Source organism: Fundulus heteroclitus, chromosome 20 (assembly GCF_011125445.2).
Source record: "Fundulus heteroclitus isolate FHET01 chromosome 20, MU-UCD_Fhet_4.1, whole genome shotgun sequence".
Lineage (NCBI taxonomy): Eukaryota > Metazoa > Chordata > Actinopteri > Cyprinodontiformes > Fundulidae > Fundulus > Fundulus heteroclitus.
Window position 1 is genome coordinate 895,448 of NC_046380.1, and position 19,007 is coordinate 914,454.

Below are 19,007 nucleotides of genomic sequence, written 5' to 3' on the forward strand. Positions count from 1 at the left end.
TGTTGAAAAGTCATAAATTTACGAGAAATAAATGATAATTTTTACACTCAGTTGCTGTATTAACACTTGGATATGCTCTAACGCTGCATCATGGGCCCCCGGGGGTTCTGACCCCAGTTTGGGAAACCCCTGATCTAAAGGAGAACATGAAGCTGCTGGCAGCAGTAGGTCAGTGAGGACCAGACAAAGCGTTCACACTGAGCCTGGTTCTGGTTCTGCTGGAGGTTCTCCTCCCTGTTAAAGGGGAGTTTTCCTCTCCACTGTCGCTTCATGCATGCTCAGTATGAGGGATTGCTGCAAAGCCATCAACAATGCAGACGACTGTCCACTGTGGCTCTACGCTCTTTCAGGAGGAGTGAATGCTGCTTGGAGAGACTTGATGCAACCTGCTGGGTTTCCTTAGAGAGGAAACTTTCTCACCAACCTGGAGGATCTGATGGAAGCTGACTTTGGAAAGAACCTTGATGATGATGTGAATTAGAGCTAATAGAAATAAAACTGAATTGAATTGTTTCAGCACATTACCGTAGCTTCAGATCATGAAGGCCTGACGGCTCCTATCTGCTCAGTTGAAGACCATCCAGAGCTTTATGGACCAGTAGCAGAACTTTTCATCTAATCTTTGGTTCTGATGTGATCCATGCTCCTGGATGATCTGCAGCTGCCTCATCCAGTAAAGAAGCAGCAGTGTCCGTTTCCTGTTCAGACAGGAAGTCATTTATTCTGGCGACGTTTCTAAGGCGGCATTAAGCCGGTTCAGTTTCAGATCTGAGCCCAAAACAACCTCAGAGGTTCCTGCAGCTGCAGGTTCTACAGACCCAACTTGGTTCTGACCCATCTGAACCGGCTGACCCAGTGAGGTAGTGGGCTGGAGCCCTGAAGGCCTCTATGACCTGACCTCATGGAAGCCATCTTTATAAATTAAACCCTTTGTTCCGGTGAGGCTCGTCATTAAAAGCACCTTTGGAAAATATCCTTTATGCCGTTATTAAACATACTTAAGTCCATATTTTACATTAAAATCCCTTTTTATTGGTCTGGTGTAATATTTCAAAAATAAAGGTCCTGTTTTTATTAGATGTAAGTAGAAAATAACAGAAATGTAGGAGTAGAAATATGAGTCTGTTAATGAGTTTCAGTCACAGTAACTCAGTAATAATAATAATAGTAGTAAAAATAATAATAAAATAATAGTAGTAATATAATAATAATAATAATAGTATCATTAATAATAATAATAATAATAGTAATAATCTCTTTGGTTGAACATGACAGTAGGGGTTAAAGAGGAACCTGGTAGAACCACCTGTTGAGGCTGGGCTGTCGGAACCAGGAAGGTGCAAGAACATTGAAACAGTCTCCCAGGACCAACGTTACAGAACCAGAACCGACACCATTGATTGTAAGAAATGATTTATTGTCAAAGTTAACAGGTGTAGACATGAAGATCTGTGAGGAAACACCTCCAAACATCACGGCAGGAGAACCCCAGAGCAGAACCTGCTGCAAACGGACCGAGAACACCAGATCCCCTCAGAGACATTCAACTACCTTCCTGATCACGGCTTAGAGCAGGAGGTTCTCCAGGAGGAGGTTCTCCAGCAGGTTCTCCAGGAGGTTCTCCAGCAGGTTCTCCAGCAGGATGGAGAACTGCTGCTGTTACCGACTGATTAAAATCTATCAGCAGCTTTTCTTAATTAGCGTCAGACTGAATCACTGCAACAGAAACATTGAGAAGGTCCATCAGCGGTTCTGACCCGGTCCACTGATCAGCTGACGGAGCCTCCAGCCTTGACCTCAGAGGACGTCCTCCTGCTCTGATGGACAAACGTCCAGCTCCAGAACCCAGAGGGACAGACGGAGGCCAGGAGGACACCAGAGGTCCGTCTTCAGGGAGTCAGCCGATGGACAGACAGGAAGAAGAGACGGAAGGACAGAGATGATGGACGGAGGGACGGGTAGAGGGACGGAGGGAGGACAGACGGGTGGAGCAGTGGGGGGGGGGGGGTCTTCAGCCCATGTAGGGGTACTTCCACTCTGTGAGGGGGACGTGGGTCTGCTTCACCACCCGAGGAGACGTCCACCTCAGGACGTAGTGAGGTCCTCCAGGTTTATCGTTGGTGCCTTCAGGGACAGTCGGACAAACCGTCAGTCCTTCATCCATCCATCAGCTCATCCATCCAACCGTTCATCCTACTGTTCATCATCCATCCATCCATCCATCTGTTCATCATCCAACCATCCAACCCTTCATCCATCCGTCCAACTGTTCATCCACCATCAAACCATTCATTCATCCAACTGTTCATCATCCATCCCTTCATCCATCCAACCAACTGTTCATCATCCATCCAACCATCCATCCATCCATCCATCCAACCGTCCATCTTCCATCCTCCATCCATTCATTCATCCATCCAACCGTCCATCCTTCCATTCATCCTTCCATTCATCCATCCATCCAACTGTTCATCCATCCATCCCTCTATCCATCCATCCAACCGTCCATCCATCCATCCAACCATCAATCCATCCACCATCATCATCCATCATCCCTCCATCCATCCATCCATCATCCATCCTGCCAACTGTTCACCATCCATCCATCCATCCATCCATCATCCATCCATCCATCCATCCATCCCTCCCTAACCCTCAGCAGGATCTGACTGATCTTCTCTCTCCATCTTCTCTGAGGCATTGCTGTGAGAAACTTCTTCTTCTCTGACCTGCAGCTCCACCACTAGCTTTGATCTTATGGCTCTCGCTGCTTCCTGCTGCAGCTCTGAGCTTCCAGCAGAGACCTGCTTAACGTCCATGAAGGTCTCACCTGAAGCTCTGGCTCCTCCAAACGGCTGCTGGCCCACGACGGATCCGGTGGATTTATCGTTGACGTAGTAGTTCCCCGCAGCGTGCCTCAGGACTCTGGCGGCCTCCTCGATCACCTTCCTGCAGGACAAGCAGGTCCCGGTCAGTCTGGACCAGTAACAGGTTCTTCATGGAGTCAGGAGAAACGTTAACTGCTGCCGGCTGCAGCCTCAGGTTCTGGAGGAACCCCAGAACCGCTGGAAACATCAGCCGGTTCTGGAGGAACCCCAGAACCGCTGAAACCATCAGCCGGTTCCATCAGGTTCCATCTGGCCCAGCTGCAGGGTTCTGTTAGGACTCTGCTCTCTGAGCATGCTCAGACGGAACCCGTCCTGCAGAACCTGTACCGTGAACCCAGTTTGGTACCAGACATCTACTGGTTCTGCTCTCAGGCCAGACGCTCTAATCAGAAACAGGACTAGACCTGATGAAACGTTCTGCGAGACCTCTGATCAGAACCAGAACCGGACAGAAGCCAGTGATGCAGACCATTAAACCAGCTGCTGTGTTCCATGAAGCAGAACCCTTCAGTCGTGTCAGGAGAACCTGAGGAGATCCGAGTTTCTACCAAACACCCGGCAGCATTAAACCAGACTTAGTGGGTCCAGAGTTCTGGTTCTGGACGATCAGACTCCGACCACCGGAGCGGAACCACGTCTTACTGATCGCTGGCGAACACGGATCCTGTCAGAGCGTACGGCGACGTGCCGTCAACCAGCCGCAGAACCTCCTGGTAGTTCTTCTCTGGATAGACGTAGACGGTCAGGACCGGTCCAAAGATCTCCTGAAACAACACAAAGTCATGGGACTTACAGGAGTCTGCAGACGTTCCCTCAGACCAAACCTGGACTCTGAGGTTCTGGTCCCCAGCAGTGACCCGACCAGTGTGGACCCGGCCTCTGGGACCAGAACCCCGGTGATCAGCAGGTTAGACGGAGAAACCGAAGCAGATCTTACAGTTTTCCTGACATCAGATCTCCAGGATCTCAGGTTAACTTCTGCAGCCTCAGACTCACCTGTCGGTGGGTCAGGTGACTTCTTACCTCGTTCATGATGGGGTCCTGAGGGTCTTTGGTCACGATGATGGTCGGCTCCACAAAGTAACCTTTCCGATCATCACAGTTTCCTCCAGCGATGATGCTGAGGTTTGGAGAGGACTTGGCGTGGTCCAACCACCTCTTTATCCGGGCGAAGGACTGCAGTGGGAGGAGCCATGGTCACTGGGTGAGCTCAGCGCTAACGAGGCGCCTTAACGAGGCGCCTTAACGAGGCGTCTTAACGAGCAGCTAATGAAGAAGCAGAGCTAAGGAGGAGCCAGCATACCTTGTCATCTATGACTGCAGAGAAAAAGGTGCTGAAGTCCTCCACCGGCTGAGGAGCAGAGAACATCAGGTTAATCCCCCCTGAGGAACTAAAACTGGACCTGTAGGTCGCCCCCCCCCTCAGTGACGCCTTGACTCACATCTCCCACGCGGATCTTCCTGTGCACGTCCAGCAGCTGCTCTCGGATCTGCGGCCACGTGGAGTCAGGAACGTACATCCTGGAGCAGGCCGAGCACTTCTGGCCTCCGTACTCAAACGCTGAGCGGATGGTTCCCATCACCACGCTCTGGATGTCTGCAGACGAGTGCACGAAGTGGAAGTTCTTCCCTCCGCACTCTGCCAACACAAAGGTCCAGACCGCGGTCAGAACCTGCAGGAGAACCGGGATGTGAAGGAGCGTGACGTGCCGGTGCTCACCTCCGGCCAGGCGGGGGAACGTCCTGTAGACGTCCAGGTTCTGGGCCACCTGCTTCCACAGACGCTTGAAGGTCCTGCAGGCAGAGAGACGGGAAGGTGAACGGAGCCAGGGTGGGCCGTAAGCGGCGGTCCCGTCGGGCGTCCTTACGGCACGCTGCCGGTGAAGTTGATCCCCGCCAGGTGCGGTGAGGCGGTGACGGCGTCTCCAAAGACGGGGCCGTCAGCAGGCAGGAACTGGACGATGTTGGGGGGCAGGCCGCACTCACGCAGGACTCTGTAGACGGCGTAGCTGGCAGAGACGGCCGTGTCGCTGGGCTTCCACAGGACCACGTTACCCTGCGGCACAGGTGTTCACAGGTGACCTTCAGCCGGCTTCCTTCCTCTGCACCACAGGTAAAAGGAAGCTGCTGGTCGGTGTCAGAGCTGCAGCACTCACCATGAGGGCGGGAGTCCCTGCCAGGTTTCCTCCGATGGCGGTGAAGTTAAAGGGAGCCACAGCTGCTATGAAGCCCTGCAGGGGAAACAGAGAACCGCTCAGCGGGGCCAGAAGAGGACCGGGAACCCCCCCCCCCCCCGGTCCTCATCAGGAGAACCAGGAGAACCAGGAGCTCCTGGCCACGCGGCCTGTGAGCGTGAGATCAGCTCAGGTGTGACGGCGGTTCTACCTCCAGCCCGCGGTACAGCGCCGTGTTGGAGCTCTCCTTGGTGCTGATTGGCTGCTGGGACTCCAGCTCCACGGCGTGTTTGGCGTTGAACCTGAAGAAGTCGATGAGCTCTGCGGCGGCGTCGATCTCAGCCTGAACCACCGTTTTACCCTGAACACCAGACAGAGGGAGGCGGGACGCGGCGTCAGCAGCCGACCTTTCACCTCTTCATCTCTGACGTCACAGCTGAACTCAGTGAACGACAAAGTCGCGTCACCTGACCTCCAGGTGTGGCACCTACCTGTCCAATCATGGTCTTGGCCACGATCTCGGCTCTCCTGGGTCCGCTGATGAGGTCGGCAGCCTTGAAGAGGATCTGGGCCCGGTCCTGGACCGGCTTCAGGTCCCACTCCTTCCTGGCTGCCACCGAGGCCTGGATGGCCTTATTGATCAGCTCCTGCAGGTGATTCAGACAGGTGGAGTCATGGAAAACATCACCTGGGGCCTCATGTATGAACAGGTGCGCCGCTCTCACACTAAAGGATGACGGTGGAGAAAATCCTGAAACTTCAAAGAGATTGAAATGCACCAAAGATTAGATGGACAGGTCACTGCAGGCGTTGCCTTCACGCAGCCTAATCTGGGTAAAGTTGCACCTTGGCCCCCCCCCCAGTTAAATCCAATCAGTATAAACACCAGGAGGGCCCCAGGCACACCTTCCATGGCTACGGCGCCGTCAGACACCTCGGACCATAATTGGAGTGAATGACAGCAAAGCAGCAGTTTGGTTCTGCTCCAGTGTTCCACGAATATTTAGTTTCTATCTGGTTCAGGTTGTTTCCATTACTTCTGAGACAAGTCAGGTAGTCGTTTGGCTCTAAGTGTGATTTTATTCTGTACGCATTTAACCCAGAAAAGCTGAAACTCATTTAGATTTCAGTGGATTCAGTTCAGGAAGCTTTTTATTGTCGATTGAAGAAGGTTGTGTTGCTGCAGGTCAGAGAACGGCTGCCGTGGAGAACCTTCATTTCTCTACATCATGGGTTCTGTGTTAAACTGGCCCCTTTAAATTGGCCCCTAAAAAGCGCTGCAGGCTTTTTTTGCCTAGAACACTTTGTTCACGAGGCCCCTATAGAGGGTTCCTATAGAGACTCTTGTAGAGGGTTCCCATACCTCTACATAGGTTCCTATAGAGATCCCTATAGAGACCCCTGCATAGGCTCCTATAGGGACTACTGTAGAGATTCCTGTAGAGGCCCCTATAGAGACCCCTATAGAGGGTTCCCATAGAAACCCCTACATAGGTTCTTGACATTGGTCGAGAGGATCCAGTGACTGTAGCATCAACTAATATGATCGGCTGAAAGGAAGGAAGGAAAACTGTTTATATATCAAACTTTTATCAACCTTATTTTTTCCTATGGATCTATATATATTGTTTCTGGACTGAATTATCGTCCAGCCCTACTACAGAACCTCCACTGACTGACTGGTTCTGCTGAGGTCCCAGACTGAACGACTGGACCAACTTTATTGTTCTGATGGAGGTTCTGGTGCTCCATCTTCAGAGACTGTAAACGTTGAATGCTTGAACCGGCTTCCAGAACCAGAACTGTAGAATCTTGATTCTGACTGGAGAACATCGGGGCCGTATTCACAGGATAAACTTTTTGCTTCGTCATTTTAGGAACAACTTTCATCTCAGCAGCATCTGAATCCCTCTGAAGCCAAAACTTCTGGAGGAACGGCCCAGATGTTCTGCAGGGTTCTGTTCTGGACCCGGGACACAGGAACTCACCTTGTCAGCGTAGCAGAACTTGGCCACCCTGTGTGAGTGGTTGAAGGGCTTGAAAGGGAAACACACAGGGGTCAGTGAGGAACATCATCTCCAGTCTCATCAGAACCTCATCAGAACCTGTTTGACTCACAGACAGCTGGTATCGGACGTCTCTGGTCCAAACGTGTTCATCTCCGACCACACAGGGGATCTCCTCCGTCTTCCCCTTCAGGCTGTCCAGAGCCTGCAGACAGAGATGAGGGTTAAAGCGCCCGGCTGACCACAGGCATGGAGCAGATTGGACCTGAAGGACCTTCAGACCTTCTGCAGCTCGGCCCGTTCTGGACTCCCCGCCTCAAAGCCCAGGATGGGTTCATTCTTCACCTCCACGGCTGCAGCCGAGAAGGTTCTGAACCTGGAGACACCAGAACCATAGACACACAGTTATTCTGACCCGCCGGGTCACAGCAGAACCGTTGACCTGGGTCGGACACCAGAACCATAGACACACAGGAGGTCAGTTATTCTGACCCGCCGGGTCACAGCAGAACCGTTGACCTGGGTCGGACACCAGAACCATAGACACACAGAAGGTCAGTTATTCTGACCCGCCGGGCCACAGCAGAACCGTCGACCTGGGTCGGACACCAGAACCATAGACACACAGAAGGTCAGTTATTCTGACCCGCCGGGTCACAGCAGAACCTTTGACCTGGGTCGGACACCAGAACCATAGACACACAGTTATTCTGACCCGCCGGGTCACAGCAGAACCGTTGACCTGGGTCGGACCTGCCAGGGTCTGAGCTAACCGGATCAAAGTGGAGAAATCTGCAGGACGTTTAAACAGAAGCTGACAGTTAATCAGTGACTGATTATGGACCCATCTGGACTTCAGAACCGTCCCGGACCTGGACCTTGTTCTGTCATCAGAACTTTGCTCAGTTTAATGTCTCATCAGCCCGGCCGCAGCTCCAGAACGTCGACCCATCCGGTTAAAGCTGGAACACGTTCAGAACCACTGACCCAGATTCTTAAGCATGGCCTCATTCACCTCTACAGGATTCCTTCAGCTGGTGGAAAGCTACCAGAACCAACTGGTACCGGCACCCTGATACCGGCCGGATCAATCTGGTACCAGCACCAACTGGTACCAGCACCGTGAGCCGGGTCAATCTGGTCCAGTTAATTCTGGAGCGCCACGCGGTTCTGCATTTGGAAATCAGAACCTTACTGAATTATTGTGCAACAGAACCAAACAGAACCTTGTGTTAAAGTAAAAGCTACCTGTGCATGAGTACCGTAGAACCGGTTTATTAGTGGACCCATAGTACCGGCAGCTACAGAACCGGCTGGTACCACCAGCACGGCTCAGACTCTTTTAGCTTCTCTTCTCCAGAACTTTGGTTCATCCAGATCTCTGGACCCAGAAGCTGTGCAGTACACTCAGATGTTCCACGGTTCTGCTCATTATATCAGAACTTCTCCTACTCAGACTTCCCAGAACCAGAACTTTATGTTCCTGGGTTGGGAACGACGCCTGGCTCTGAGTTTGGGTTAGAACCCTCAGATTCAGTATAAATGAACCAAACAGAACCGGACAGAAACCCAAATGGGTTGGTTCCGTCTTGGAGCTTCACTGATTCTGATCATGTCCAGCCGGGACACGGACCCGGTCCCAGATCGGTTCTGATCGTTCATTTCCTCTGATCTCAAGCCTGCAAACATCTGAATAATTTTCCTTTAAACCGAATATTAAATTAAAAGATTTAAGCGTTCTGAACCGGACCAGTTCTGATCTGCAGGATTTAATCCGAGTCGGACTCACCCGGACCCTTCAGTCGCTTTCCTCATCGCTACGCTGGCCGGACCCGGAGCAGCTCAGCAGAACCTTTCCTCGGCCCGTCTATGATCAACTAGAACTGGACTCTGACCCGAGGGGCGCCGGCAGCAGGAGGAGCAGAACCAGCTGGGTGGTTCTCACAGGAACCAGTCAGCGCCGTGCCGGGTCAGCTGCAGCAGGAACAACAAACACCGACCCTGTACTGCAGCTGCTTGCCTGGTTCTGGTCCAGGAAGGAGAATGTTCCTGAGCTGCTGCTGGACAGCGGAGGCCCAGAGGTTCCCTGTGTTGTGGTTCCCCATTTTATTTAATTTATTCACTTAATTCATTTTATTTAAGTCACTTTATTATTATTTTTTTTTTTATTTAGGTTACTTTATTCACTTTATTTGATTTAAGTGACTTTATTCATTTAAGTCACTCTATTCACTTTATTTAATTTAAGTCACTTTATTCACTTTAATTTATTCAATTTATTTATTTTATTTATTCATTTTATTTAAGTCACTTTATTTATTTTTTTAATTTATTCATTTAAGTCACTTTATTTAATTTAAGTGACTTTATTAATTTAAGTCACTTTATTCACTTAAGTAACTTTATTAATTTAAGTAATTTTATTCACCTTATTCATTTAAGTCACTTTATTCATTTTATTCACTTCTTAGGTGTTTAACTCTGGTTGGTTGTAACTTATTTTATCAGCTGGGCTGTTTTTAAAAAGCTTATAAATAAAGTGGCTTGGTTAAATAATCTGGGTCCAGTCTTAGATAATCTGAGGAAACCAAATTAGCTTTTTTTTTTTTTTTTTTTTTTTTTTTTTTTAAACCAAAAGGGAATTTAGAGTAAAGAACCTTGAAAAAGAAGGTCCAATTCCTGCACCAGAACCGGGGGCTGCTTTATGGCGGTACTCAGATCAGACCTGATCTGTGGGACCGGTCCAAAGTTAGAAATAAAATGTGTAGAAGCTGCTCCGGACCCAATCATTTATCAGCTGTAATACCAGAACCGACATGCAGAACTGAGCATAAAACTGGCATAAAATAAAAAATCTAAATTTTACAAAAATTAACTCTTAATAAACTAAAAAAAAAAATTAAATTATCGGCCAATCCTAACCGCACTAAAGAGAAAACTAACATCTGCTTTTTCTGCACAGCCGGTTAATGTCCTGCTGCAGGTTCTGAGAAACGGACCTCCTGCTGCACCGAGAGAAGAAACGCAGATGTTGGGTTTCATCTTCATCTTCATCTTCCTCAGTTTGGCTCCCAGCAGAACGGTCAGCTAAAGCCGGCCGGCTCATTGTTGACAGAAGAGGTTCCTGGTGAGAAACCCATAAACTGATCCTTCCAACGCTCTCAGGATTTGGACCTGATCCCAACATTCTGACACTAGTTAAACATTCGTTACAAAAGATGAACTGAAATGTAGCTGAAGATTTCATCTTTTTTTAAGATGTACCGTCTCATTTTCAAGAGGGTCCTGACAAAACTTAAATATTAACAGAAATAATAAGGAAATCCAAAATGCAACACAAAGACACCAGACTCTAGTACACCCCCACCTCCACGCTCAATGCTTAAATACGAGCGCACGCATGGGGCTGACCACCAGGGGGCAGTGAGGAGAACTACAGCCAGGAGGCCACAGCCATGGACTGCTGAGGAGGAGGAAGAGGAGGAAGAGGAGGTAGGAGCATCATCAGGACGACAGCACAGGGGGGAGTGCTTTAAACTATGAGTCTGAGAAACATTTTGACCAATCACGGACCAGCTGGAGCTGACCGAGCAGCCAGACTCATGTGTTGTGACTCAGGTTATTATGACAGATGAATAAATGTTGTCATTGCAACATACATAACAATGAAATTCATCCTCTGTAACTCACCCATTCCTTGGCCCCCAGGGACCGTTCTGGGGCTGAGGGTCTGTGGGATTCAAACCTAGAACCTTGCAGCCTTTGCAGGATAGAAGCCTCCTCCTTGTATACCAGCTAACGCCTTACAGCGTTAGCTGGTAGCTAACGCTGTAGCAGACTCTGACTCTGGTGAAGCAAACGTCTGCTAACCCAGCAGGATTATTGGCTTTTATCACATTTCTCTGCAGACTACACAAATGGAGTGGACCGCTCTGTGACCTGGAGCGGGGCGTGAAGTACCTCCTGTAGATTTAAAGAGACGGCACCAAAACGAGTCGTTCTGAGATGCAGCTCAGAAGGAGGCAGAGGAGGAGCAACGATAAGGAGGTGCTCAGACCCCAGCGGAGCAGTTCCACTTTTCAGAGACACAGCTGGATGAATTTAATGTGGAAAGGAGGATTTAAAAGCACCATGGGCTCCTTTAATGTTGCTGTTAATTTTCCCTATTCACTGGTATTGTCTTAAATTGGTGGAAGAGGACATCTGAGGTTGTTGGTTCCATTCCACTGTGACCTCTAGATGGCAGAGACTGCTGCCATCTGCTCCTTTAATTCCTGCAGAGGATTATCAATAATTGCTTCAATTCTTCGGATCTGTGCTGAATTATTTGATCTTTACTGCTCTGACCCGAGTAAAGAGATTTAAAAAGCTGTTTTAGTGGATTTTCTGAGCAGTTCGGGTTATTTCCAGGAAACAAACACGTGTTTCCTGCCGCTAAGGGACCCATGCGTGCAGCTGCAGAGCCGCACCTGCCTTCTCACGCTGGGTCTGCAGAACCATGAACGACCATGGACCTGCCGCCAGGTGCTCAGGTGTCGTTACGTCACACACAGGACGTCACCGCGGGACTAGCAGCTGGCTGTCTCTGACGGATCACGGGTTCACGTCAACAGGTTTGGGGCCAGCTGATCGGAACTCCTTCTGGAAGTTTCTCCGGAGGGTCGGGTGACGTTGGGCGGCGGGACTTACCCCCTGCAGGACCGGCCCAGCAGCAGCCGGACACGGAGCATCTTCCCGTGAGGAACCGAAGAGACGTGGAGACGGAAGGCGGCTGCTGGTTCTGCTCCAGCCCAGGTGAGCTGATCTATAACCGAGCGAAGCGATCAGCGAGCTGACCGAAGCCTGGCCACCTGCCTCCGGGGCTGGGGGGGGGAGGCGTCTGCTGGGGGGGGCGGTCCGCCTCAGAATCCCCCCTCCCTCACAGACACACAGCGCTACAGGAACAAACGCTGCTGGTTGATAAACGCCACCCAGCACGACGGAAAATCTCACATTAAACTAGAAAACGTGTTTCCGGCCCACCTGGAACTCCCCTCAGAGGAATGGACTCTTCCAGAGGCGGGGATCGCCCTGGCCAATCACAGGACAGCATAATTTTATCAGCCAATCACAGCCCGTCACCGGAACAGCATCCTGCGTGACCTTTCTGTCACGTGGCTCCGCTCCTTTCCTTCACCGGCATAGCTGCCGGCGCGCCGGGATGGGCGGAGCTGGACGATAATCTGACTCTGATGAAGCAAACGTCTGTTAAATATGACTAATTCAGACTGTGTGTTAACTACCAGCCGATCAGTGACACTTTATATTTAACAGTCTAATAAAATATCTAATGTTCCTGTCCAGGTGTTACTGCGCTTCTCCACCAATGATCGCTGGACCCAGGGACCCGCCCCCTGCGACCCTGCATGGATAGACGTCAAACATGAGGGATAAAGTCAAGGTTAGCGCTGATTAACGTCCATGGGGGTCTTCTAGTTGTGTATCAACCAGCAGGAGAACTTCCGTAGGGTACATTGGGTTATTATTATTATTATTTGTTTCTAACTTCCTCCTGTTACTCCTCCCTCATCTCTCTTCATCACTTGGACCCGGACCATACGCCGGCTGACTGGTGAGAAGTAGATCCAGTAAATTCCCGTTTCCATGAACGGTAATGTTGTATTTTGAGAGGCACTTGATGGGATGAGGAGACATCAGATGAAGCTATTTAACTTCCAGCAGCCAGAGGAAATTATTGAAGTCATCAGTGATGTCAGTCAGAGGAAGTTAGATATTGATGGAGCTCCTGCTTCCAAAGCTCCAGCATCATTCTGCTGGTACCAGTCTACAAAGCTCTGGATCCACTCTCTGCTCATCCAGAATCGTCCTCCTCTGTGATGAGAGACTCTGGCAGTCAGCTGATGGAGAAGTCTGTGGTGTAGAGGGTGAACAGAACCGGTACCAGCACTGTTCCCTGTAGAACACCTGGACTGCAGACCAGCCTGTCAGAAACACAGCTCCATGTCTTCACATACTGGGTCGACCAGTGAGGTGGTCCAGCATCCACTGGGACAGGTGGAGGTCACTGAGCTATATAATACACTGGAGTTCTGATTTTGCCGAAAAACTGAAGTCACTGGCCGCCATCTTGCTCCTCCCTACTCTCACAGAATCCCACAGGATTTGCTTGGAATAACAAGCAGTTTTCTGGCTGAGTGAAAACGTTTCACAGGTAATTCTACAGTCAGTGGATGTACTAACACTATTAACTACTAGGAAATTAGGTGCTGAAATATTTTACATGTTATTCATATTAAATATATATAAATGTATATATAAGTACGTGTATATGCATATATGTATATATATGTATACACATATGTAAATATATGTTTTTGTATATTGTTATTTATATATTTATACATTTTAAACATATATATTTAAATTAATAAAATGCAAAATATTTCAGCACATGACTTTCTCAGTACTTGATATTTTTAGAACATAACATAAAAGTATATGGCATTTGACATTTTAAAAGTCTTAAGCCCCCCCTGAACATGAGAAAATCCTCATTATTCGATGCTGTAGCGCACATATTCCCTAGTTACTGGGGGGAAATAGGGAGTACCAAGATGGCGGCTGGTGGCTTCAAAGCGACTCGTTCAAACAGACGGTGATTAGCACTCCAGTGTAGAATATAGCTCAGTGGTGGAGGTCCACTCCTGACTCCTCCAGCTGGTCCTTCAGGAGTTCTGGTTGGATGGTGCTGAACGCTCTGGAGGAACCAAAGAACATGATCCTACAGGAGGTCCAGGAGGACTGAACACTTCCTCTCTACCTCCTCACATCTCCTCTGACCTCCTGGACTGTGAACACCTCCACCTGGTGAAGAAGGCCCAACAACAGCTCCTCTTCCTCAGGAAACTGAAAAGGTCTGGACTTCCCACTAAGCTGCTAAAGAACTTCTACAGAACCGGAGCAGCGGATTGAATCAGCAACCCGCTGGGGTACTTCCTAACTCCTGCGTCACTGTTGCCTCATTTATCTGTAACATTCCTGCTATTATACAGTAGTTTACATCCTTCTGTAAACCGTCTTTTCTGACTCAAACCGTCTTTTCTGACTCAAACATTTAAATCTTATCAGACGCTAACGACTATTTGAACGCGTAGCTTCTCAGGAGGTGATGTTTATGTGTTCAGCTTGAACATCATGTCTGAGTGTTATATGTTAACTCTGAGCCGGCGTCTCACCAAAGTTTCATTATGGTTACATGATGACAATAAAGACTGTTGATTCTTCATATGTGCCACTGGGCAAGGCACTTAAGCCCAAGTTGTCTACAGATCTAGGTATCGGTGTATGAATGAATGTGCAACTGGGTGAATGTGGCTCTAGTGAGAAGTGCTTTGTGTGGACAATGTGAAAAGGGTTGTGTACCCATCCAGGTAACCAGCATCAAGCATTCAGTGTGTGTCAGAGGTCCAGTCAGAGATCAGCAGCAATAGACACAAGACGTGAGTCTCACGCTCCGAAAATCAGAGATGGATGCTCAGTGTCAGAATTTCCCGTCAGTCAGGCTGTCTGGTGAATCTTTCGTTAAAAGGATTCAGACAAACTCACCTACATTTTATGTAAAGCTGCAGCAGCATTAGGAGGGAAATGGAGGTGCATGTGTGGTTTTTCTAATGCAAGGAAAGGAAAACCACTGAAATAGATAGTAGTGGAAATCTGGTCAAAGGTCAGGAAGTTTCAGGTGAGAAGTGATTCCAATCCTTAAGAAATAAGGTCTGTTTATCAACATGCGTACCTGAGCGTTCTCATGTTCTGGTGACACGTCATCAGCCCCATCACTGTTCCAGCTGCCAAGAACTGCAGACCGAGAACGGAACAAATCCCCGGATGGTGTTCTCACCCCGCCCTCTTTATCCAGCGTGCATCAGACTTGTGCGTGCTGCAGACTGACCACTTTCCCAGAATGCACCGCGGCCGCAGCCTAATTCTGGTTTTATAGCCACAATTCTGTAATATTTTAAAGATATATTTTTAGGCTTTTTTAGATTTTAAAAATATTATTGTTTTAAAAATGTTTACAATAAAATATGGTGTAGTGTATGAATAGTTTTGTATGTTAAAAAAAACTAAAGAACTGTCATGTTCAAACACCTAAAACATTCATCAACAACATAAGAAGGAGAGACAACAATGAGATTGGGTTTCAAATAATCTTGCAAGGAGATCGAACGGAGATGCTTAATACAGATGTCCAAATCCGATCTGAAGCAAATCCGTCGCCCCCTCTCTATTTATTAGGAAAAGGAATCCCTGGTTCCATTTTGAATCTAAGGGGTAGGGATAAGCAAAATAACTGTGACCTTCGAGATAAAACCAAGCAGTTCACACAGTGCAGCACTCCAGATGGCTGAATAGAGTTCATAAAAACATTTATCATAGTCACAACATATTTCTCTGCTTTCTGCAGGCCTTCTGCAACTGTAAGAGAGAGATTTAAAACCTTAAAACTTCTTAGTAGTAAAGAGTAAATATATATGATAAATACAATGAAAATAGTAAATAACAAAATATGTAGACATAGTAATAATAATTCTAACAAGAACTTAAATAATAATTTATTTAACCCAAAATATTACCTCTCACATTCACCAATGAATACATTATTCATACAATGATTTCATATTATGATCAATATAAGTAATAATTTATTATCATCTAAAGAATAATGCAGGTCCAGACGAGCTGTGCGTGTGTTCTGTTCCCATACACAGAGATACGTTCTGCTCCCGTTCTGGTAGTTTACCCTCCGTTTCCATTGGTGGCGGTAATGCGCCCAACGTTGCTTGTCAACCGCCAGAAAGCCAGAAACCATAAAACATAAGAAGAAGAACCGGCGCTCTGGCTTCTCCTTGTTCTCGCGTTGTTTCCGTGAACGGGATTTTAATTTTCTATTTTGGACCAAGCAGCGCCCCGTACATTGAGAGGCGTTAACAAGGTGAGGATTGTTGTGAAAATTAGCCTCCGGTCGCTGGTAGCGGCTCACCGAACTTTAATCAGCCGGGCTGCAGGTCACAGCAGCGGGCCACAGCTGGAAGCCAGCCCCGCCGGACGGCGAGAAGCTGCGGGTAAGTTTAGCGTTAGCTAGTTAGCTTTAGCCATTAGCCTGCTGCTAGCTTCGATGAGTCACAGGGAACCGGACCGAGGGAGTAACAGCTGCTCATCTCTCTGACACCCGTCCATCAAGAACCAGAACCGAACCGGACAGCTGGCATTAGCCCGACCGCTGCGGTGAGCTAACGGAGCGAGTTAGCATGCTAACAGCGTCCAGAAGCTACAGCTAACAAGAATAAAAACAGCGTAAAAGATTATTCAGCTGACAGCGTTACTACATGCAGCAGATGAACGGTGGATAAACCTGTTAACTTTAATATTTCAGCTTCTCAAAGTTTCTTACCGGAAACAAAACCTGCACATAATTAGTGGCTACTTGAAATCAATAATTAAACGGCTGTTGCTGCAGAAATCTGCTGATATTGAGGTAAAGCAGACCAGGCTGTGCCAGCAGCAGCAGGAATCCTCTGGCTTCTTTCAGTCTGTGGAGCAGAACTCTGGGCTTTGATGGGCGGCTCTCCTCACACTCACTCACGGTACCAACCCCCATTAAGGCAAAGAGGTCCAACAGGTCCAGTTCCTGCGTGTAGAAGGCTGAGAGGAACCAGAACCAGTCCAGAACCTGCTGGGTGTGTGGATGTGACACACGGTTCTGACGGAGCTGGACCATGTAGAAAAAAACATATCGATAACACAGAAATCGTGATTATCGATAATTATCAAACAGTTCAAAGCATATTTTAAGTCCATTTTATGCTGCTGCTGCTTAATGACTTATTTTTACATAAAGACGCTGAATTCAAACACAATCGTTTATTCAGCCAACTGTTTTAAACTAAGTCTTAAAAAGCAACAATTTCTCTGAAGCGTGGTGACGGCTGGCTCCTGGGTCTGCGTTGTGATTGGCTGGGAGGAGGTAGGACGGTAGTATGAACCTCCACGATTGGCTAGAATGCAACAAGATGGAAAACTGTCCAGAATATCAGAATATTTTGTTTATTTATTTGCCGCTGTGACAAATAAAACATTCTGATTCAGAAAACTGATCTACTGGGTGTTTTTCTATAGAGCCACGCGTCTGCAGAGCGTTACTGATTCATCGTCAGACCTTCAGAACAGCAGGAGCAACAATTAAACCTGATAAATGAACCGTTCCCCACAGGGGAGTCCTGACTGGGTCAGAACCAGGAGGTGGTGGTCAGACATGATGATGATGATGATGATGAGCAGGTTTCACAGGAAGCCTGAGCGGCTGATTGGTCCACCATAAACCACCGAGTCAGCGCCGTGTGGCGGTTCTGTTCTGTCAGCAGTGAATGGGTCGCTGAATCCAGGCCGTCAGGATGAGCACCAAGGGCGGCGTGACGGCGCTGACACGCAGGAACTACAGGCTGGCCTCCGACACGGACAAGCCCCGGTCCACAGGTAGGACACCTGGGGGGGGGGGGGGGGGGTGTTCTGTCGGGGTTCCTGTCAGGAAGCAGGGCTGCACAGGACATGTTATCTAACATCACTGCATGCAGCGAAGCATAAACAGGTAAAGGTGTGCAGGAACCCTGAGAGGATTTAGGGAAGCGTCTCCTGACGCCTCCACCTGCTACACCATCTTTATTTATAACGCTGAATATAAAACGCCTGAAACTACGCGCTGAAATAAAATAAAGAGAATGCATGAAAAATAAAACCAGCTGAACCCACACGTCCGTCAGACCCGGGCTCCAGGCGGTCCTCTGGGACCAGAACACGGAGGATAAACGGTGCCGCCTCAGGTCCGGTCTGTCATTAAGTCGTTCTCCCAGGCTGTGGGTCTGGTGGTTCTGGTGGTTCTGGTGGAGCGTGGTGGTTCTGGTGGTTCTGGGTGGGTCTGGGTGGTTCTGGTGGTTCTGGGTGGTTCTGGTGGTTCTGGTGGAGCGTGGTGACGGAGCCTGTCCTCCGCTGATCTTCCTCTTCTCTCTCTCAGGTATCGTCAGTGAGAAGCTGCTGAGCGACTACCTGCATCACGTCTTCCCTTCCAGCAAGCAGCCACCCACTGTCGCCTCTCTCAGGTACTGAGCAGAACCAGCGAGTCCAACAGAACCAGCGAGTCCAACAGAACCAGAACCGTGTAACAAACGAGCCTCAGCCAGTTTAGACCCGGTTTAACTGCTTCACTGCAGAAATGTTGGTGAAGTGGCTTTAAGCTGCAGCCCGACCCAAACCCACCTGCTGGTTCTGGTTCTGCTGGTTCTGACACCAGGTGCTCCATATCTAACTTTAGCTCCTCTGGATCAGCGCCTCCTGCCTCGGGTTTCAGGTCTAATCATAGAAGCTGGCAGCTGGTCTCCTCCTGACCTCCTGCAGCAAAACAGGAGGAGATGCTTCCTCCTCCTCTTCCTCTCCTCTTCTTCTTTCTCTCCTCCTACTCTTCTTCCTCCTCTTCTTCCTCCTCCTTCCTCTCTTCCTCTCTTCCTCCTCTTCTTCCTCCTCCTCCTCCTCCTCCTCCTCTATAACACCCTGTAGATGTTTCCACTCACCTTGAAGGACGGGAGGTTCTGATGAACCCAAACAGGCTGACTGCTGGACCTCCTGCACCTCCTCCTGTCTTTTAGTTTTCTGTCTGGTTCTGTTTGGGTCGTTGGTTCTGTGGATTTTACTGTTTATGGACCTGCTGCTCCTTGGTTCCACGGGTCAGAACCTGCAGCTGAATCAGCCTGGTTCTGCCTTCGTCGGTTCTGACCCGTGTTCTGCTCTGTGTGGGTGTGCAGGAAGCCTCTGGGGTTCCAGGACCTGGGCTCCCATCTGGACCGGCTCCTGGCTGAAGCAGAACCGTGTGAGGAGAGCAGAGGTGAGGT

General features: G+C 48.8%; 2 protein-coding genes across 3 annotated transcripts in view; one reads left to right on the forward strand and one right to left on the reverse strand.

Moving 5' to 3' along the window:
* Positions 1–1,662: 1,662 nt before the first annotated feature.
* aldh4a1 (aldehyde dehydrogenase 4 family, member A1) lies at positions 1,663–12,028 on the reverse strand. The gene is made up of 15 exons (XM_012852702.3): positions 11,758–12,028; positions 7,351–7,444; positions 7,181–7,273; positions 7,051–7,098; positions 5,554–5,709; positions 5,274–5,423; positions 5,045–5,119; positions 4,757–4,944; positions 4,609–4,682; positions 4,331–4,527; positions 4,192–4,239; positions 3,912–4,064; positions 3,531–3,652; positions 2,831–2,949; positions 1,663–2,124 (listed from the first exon to the last, which is right to left on the reverse strand). Exons 1-15 carry the CDS (start codon positions 11,796–11,798, stop codon positions 2,012–2,014), a joined length of 1,671 nt encoding a protein of 556 aa, XP_012708156.2. The 5' UTR covers positions 11,799–12,028; the 3' UTR covers positions 1,663–2,011.
* Positions 12,029–15,996: 3,968 nt separating this feature from the next.
* The window catches only part of LOC105917784 (E3 ubiquitin-protein ligase RNF123), a gene marked incomplete in the record, with an annotated part of 45,076 nt that continues 42,065 nt past the window's right edge, over positions 15,997–19,007 (forward strand). The window contains 5 exon segments of one of the 2 annotated variants that reach the window (XM_036151701.1): positions 15,997–16,190; positions 16,310–16,353; positions 17,487–17,601; positions 18,137–18,221; positions 18,921–19,000. In XM_036151701.1, the coding sequence (XP_036007594.1) occupies positions 17,520–17,601; positions 18,137–18,221; positions 18,921–19,000 (247 nt within the window). 2 annotated transcript variants of the gene reach the window in all.

Coding starts and splice junctions, on each gene's coding strand:
- aldh4a1 (XM_012852702.3), bottom strand. CDS start 11,798: ATGCTCCGTGTCCGGCTGCTGCTGGGCCGGTCCTGCAGGGG. Junction 7,274..7,350: donor AACGGGCCGAGCTGCAGAAG/GTCTGAAGGTCC, acceptor CTCTGTCTGCAG/GCTCTGGACAGCCTGAAGGG. Junction 5,120..5,273: donor CGCTGTACCGCGGGCTGGAG/GTAGAACCGCCG, acceptor TTTCCCCTGCAG/GGCTTCATAGCAGCTGTGGC.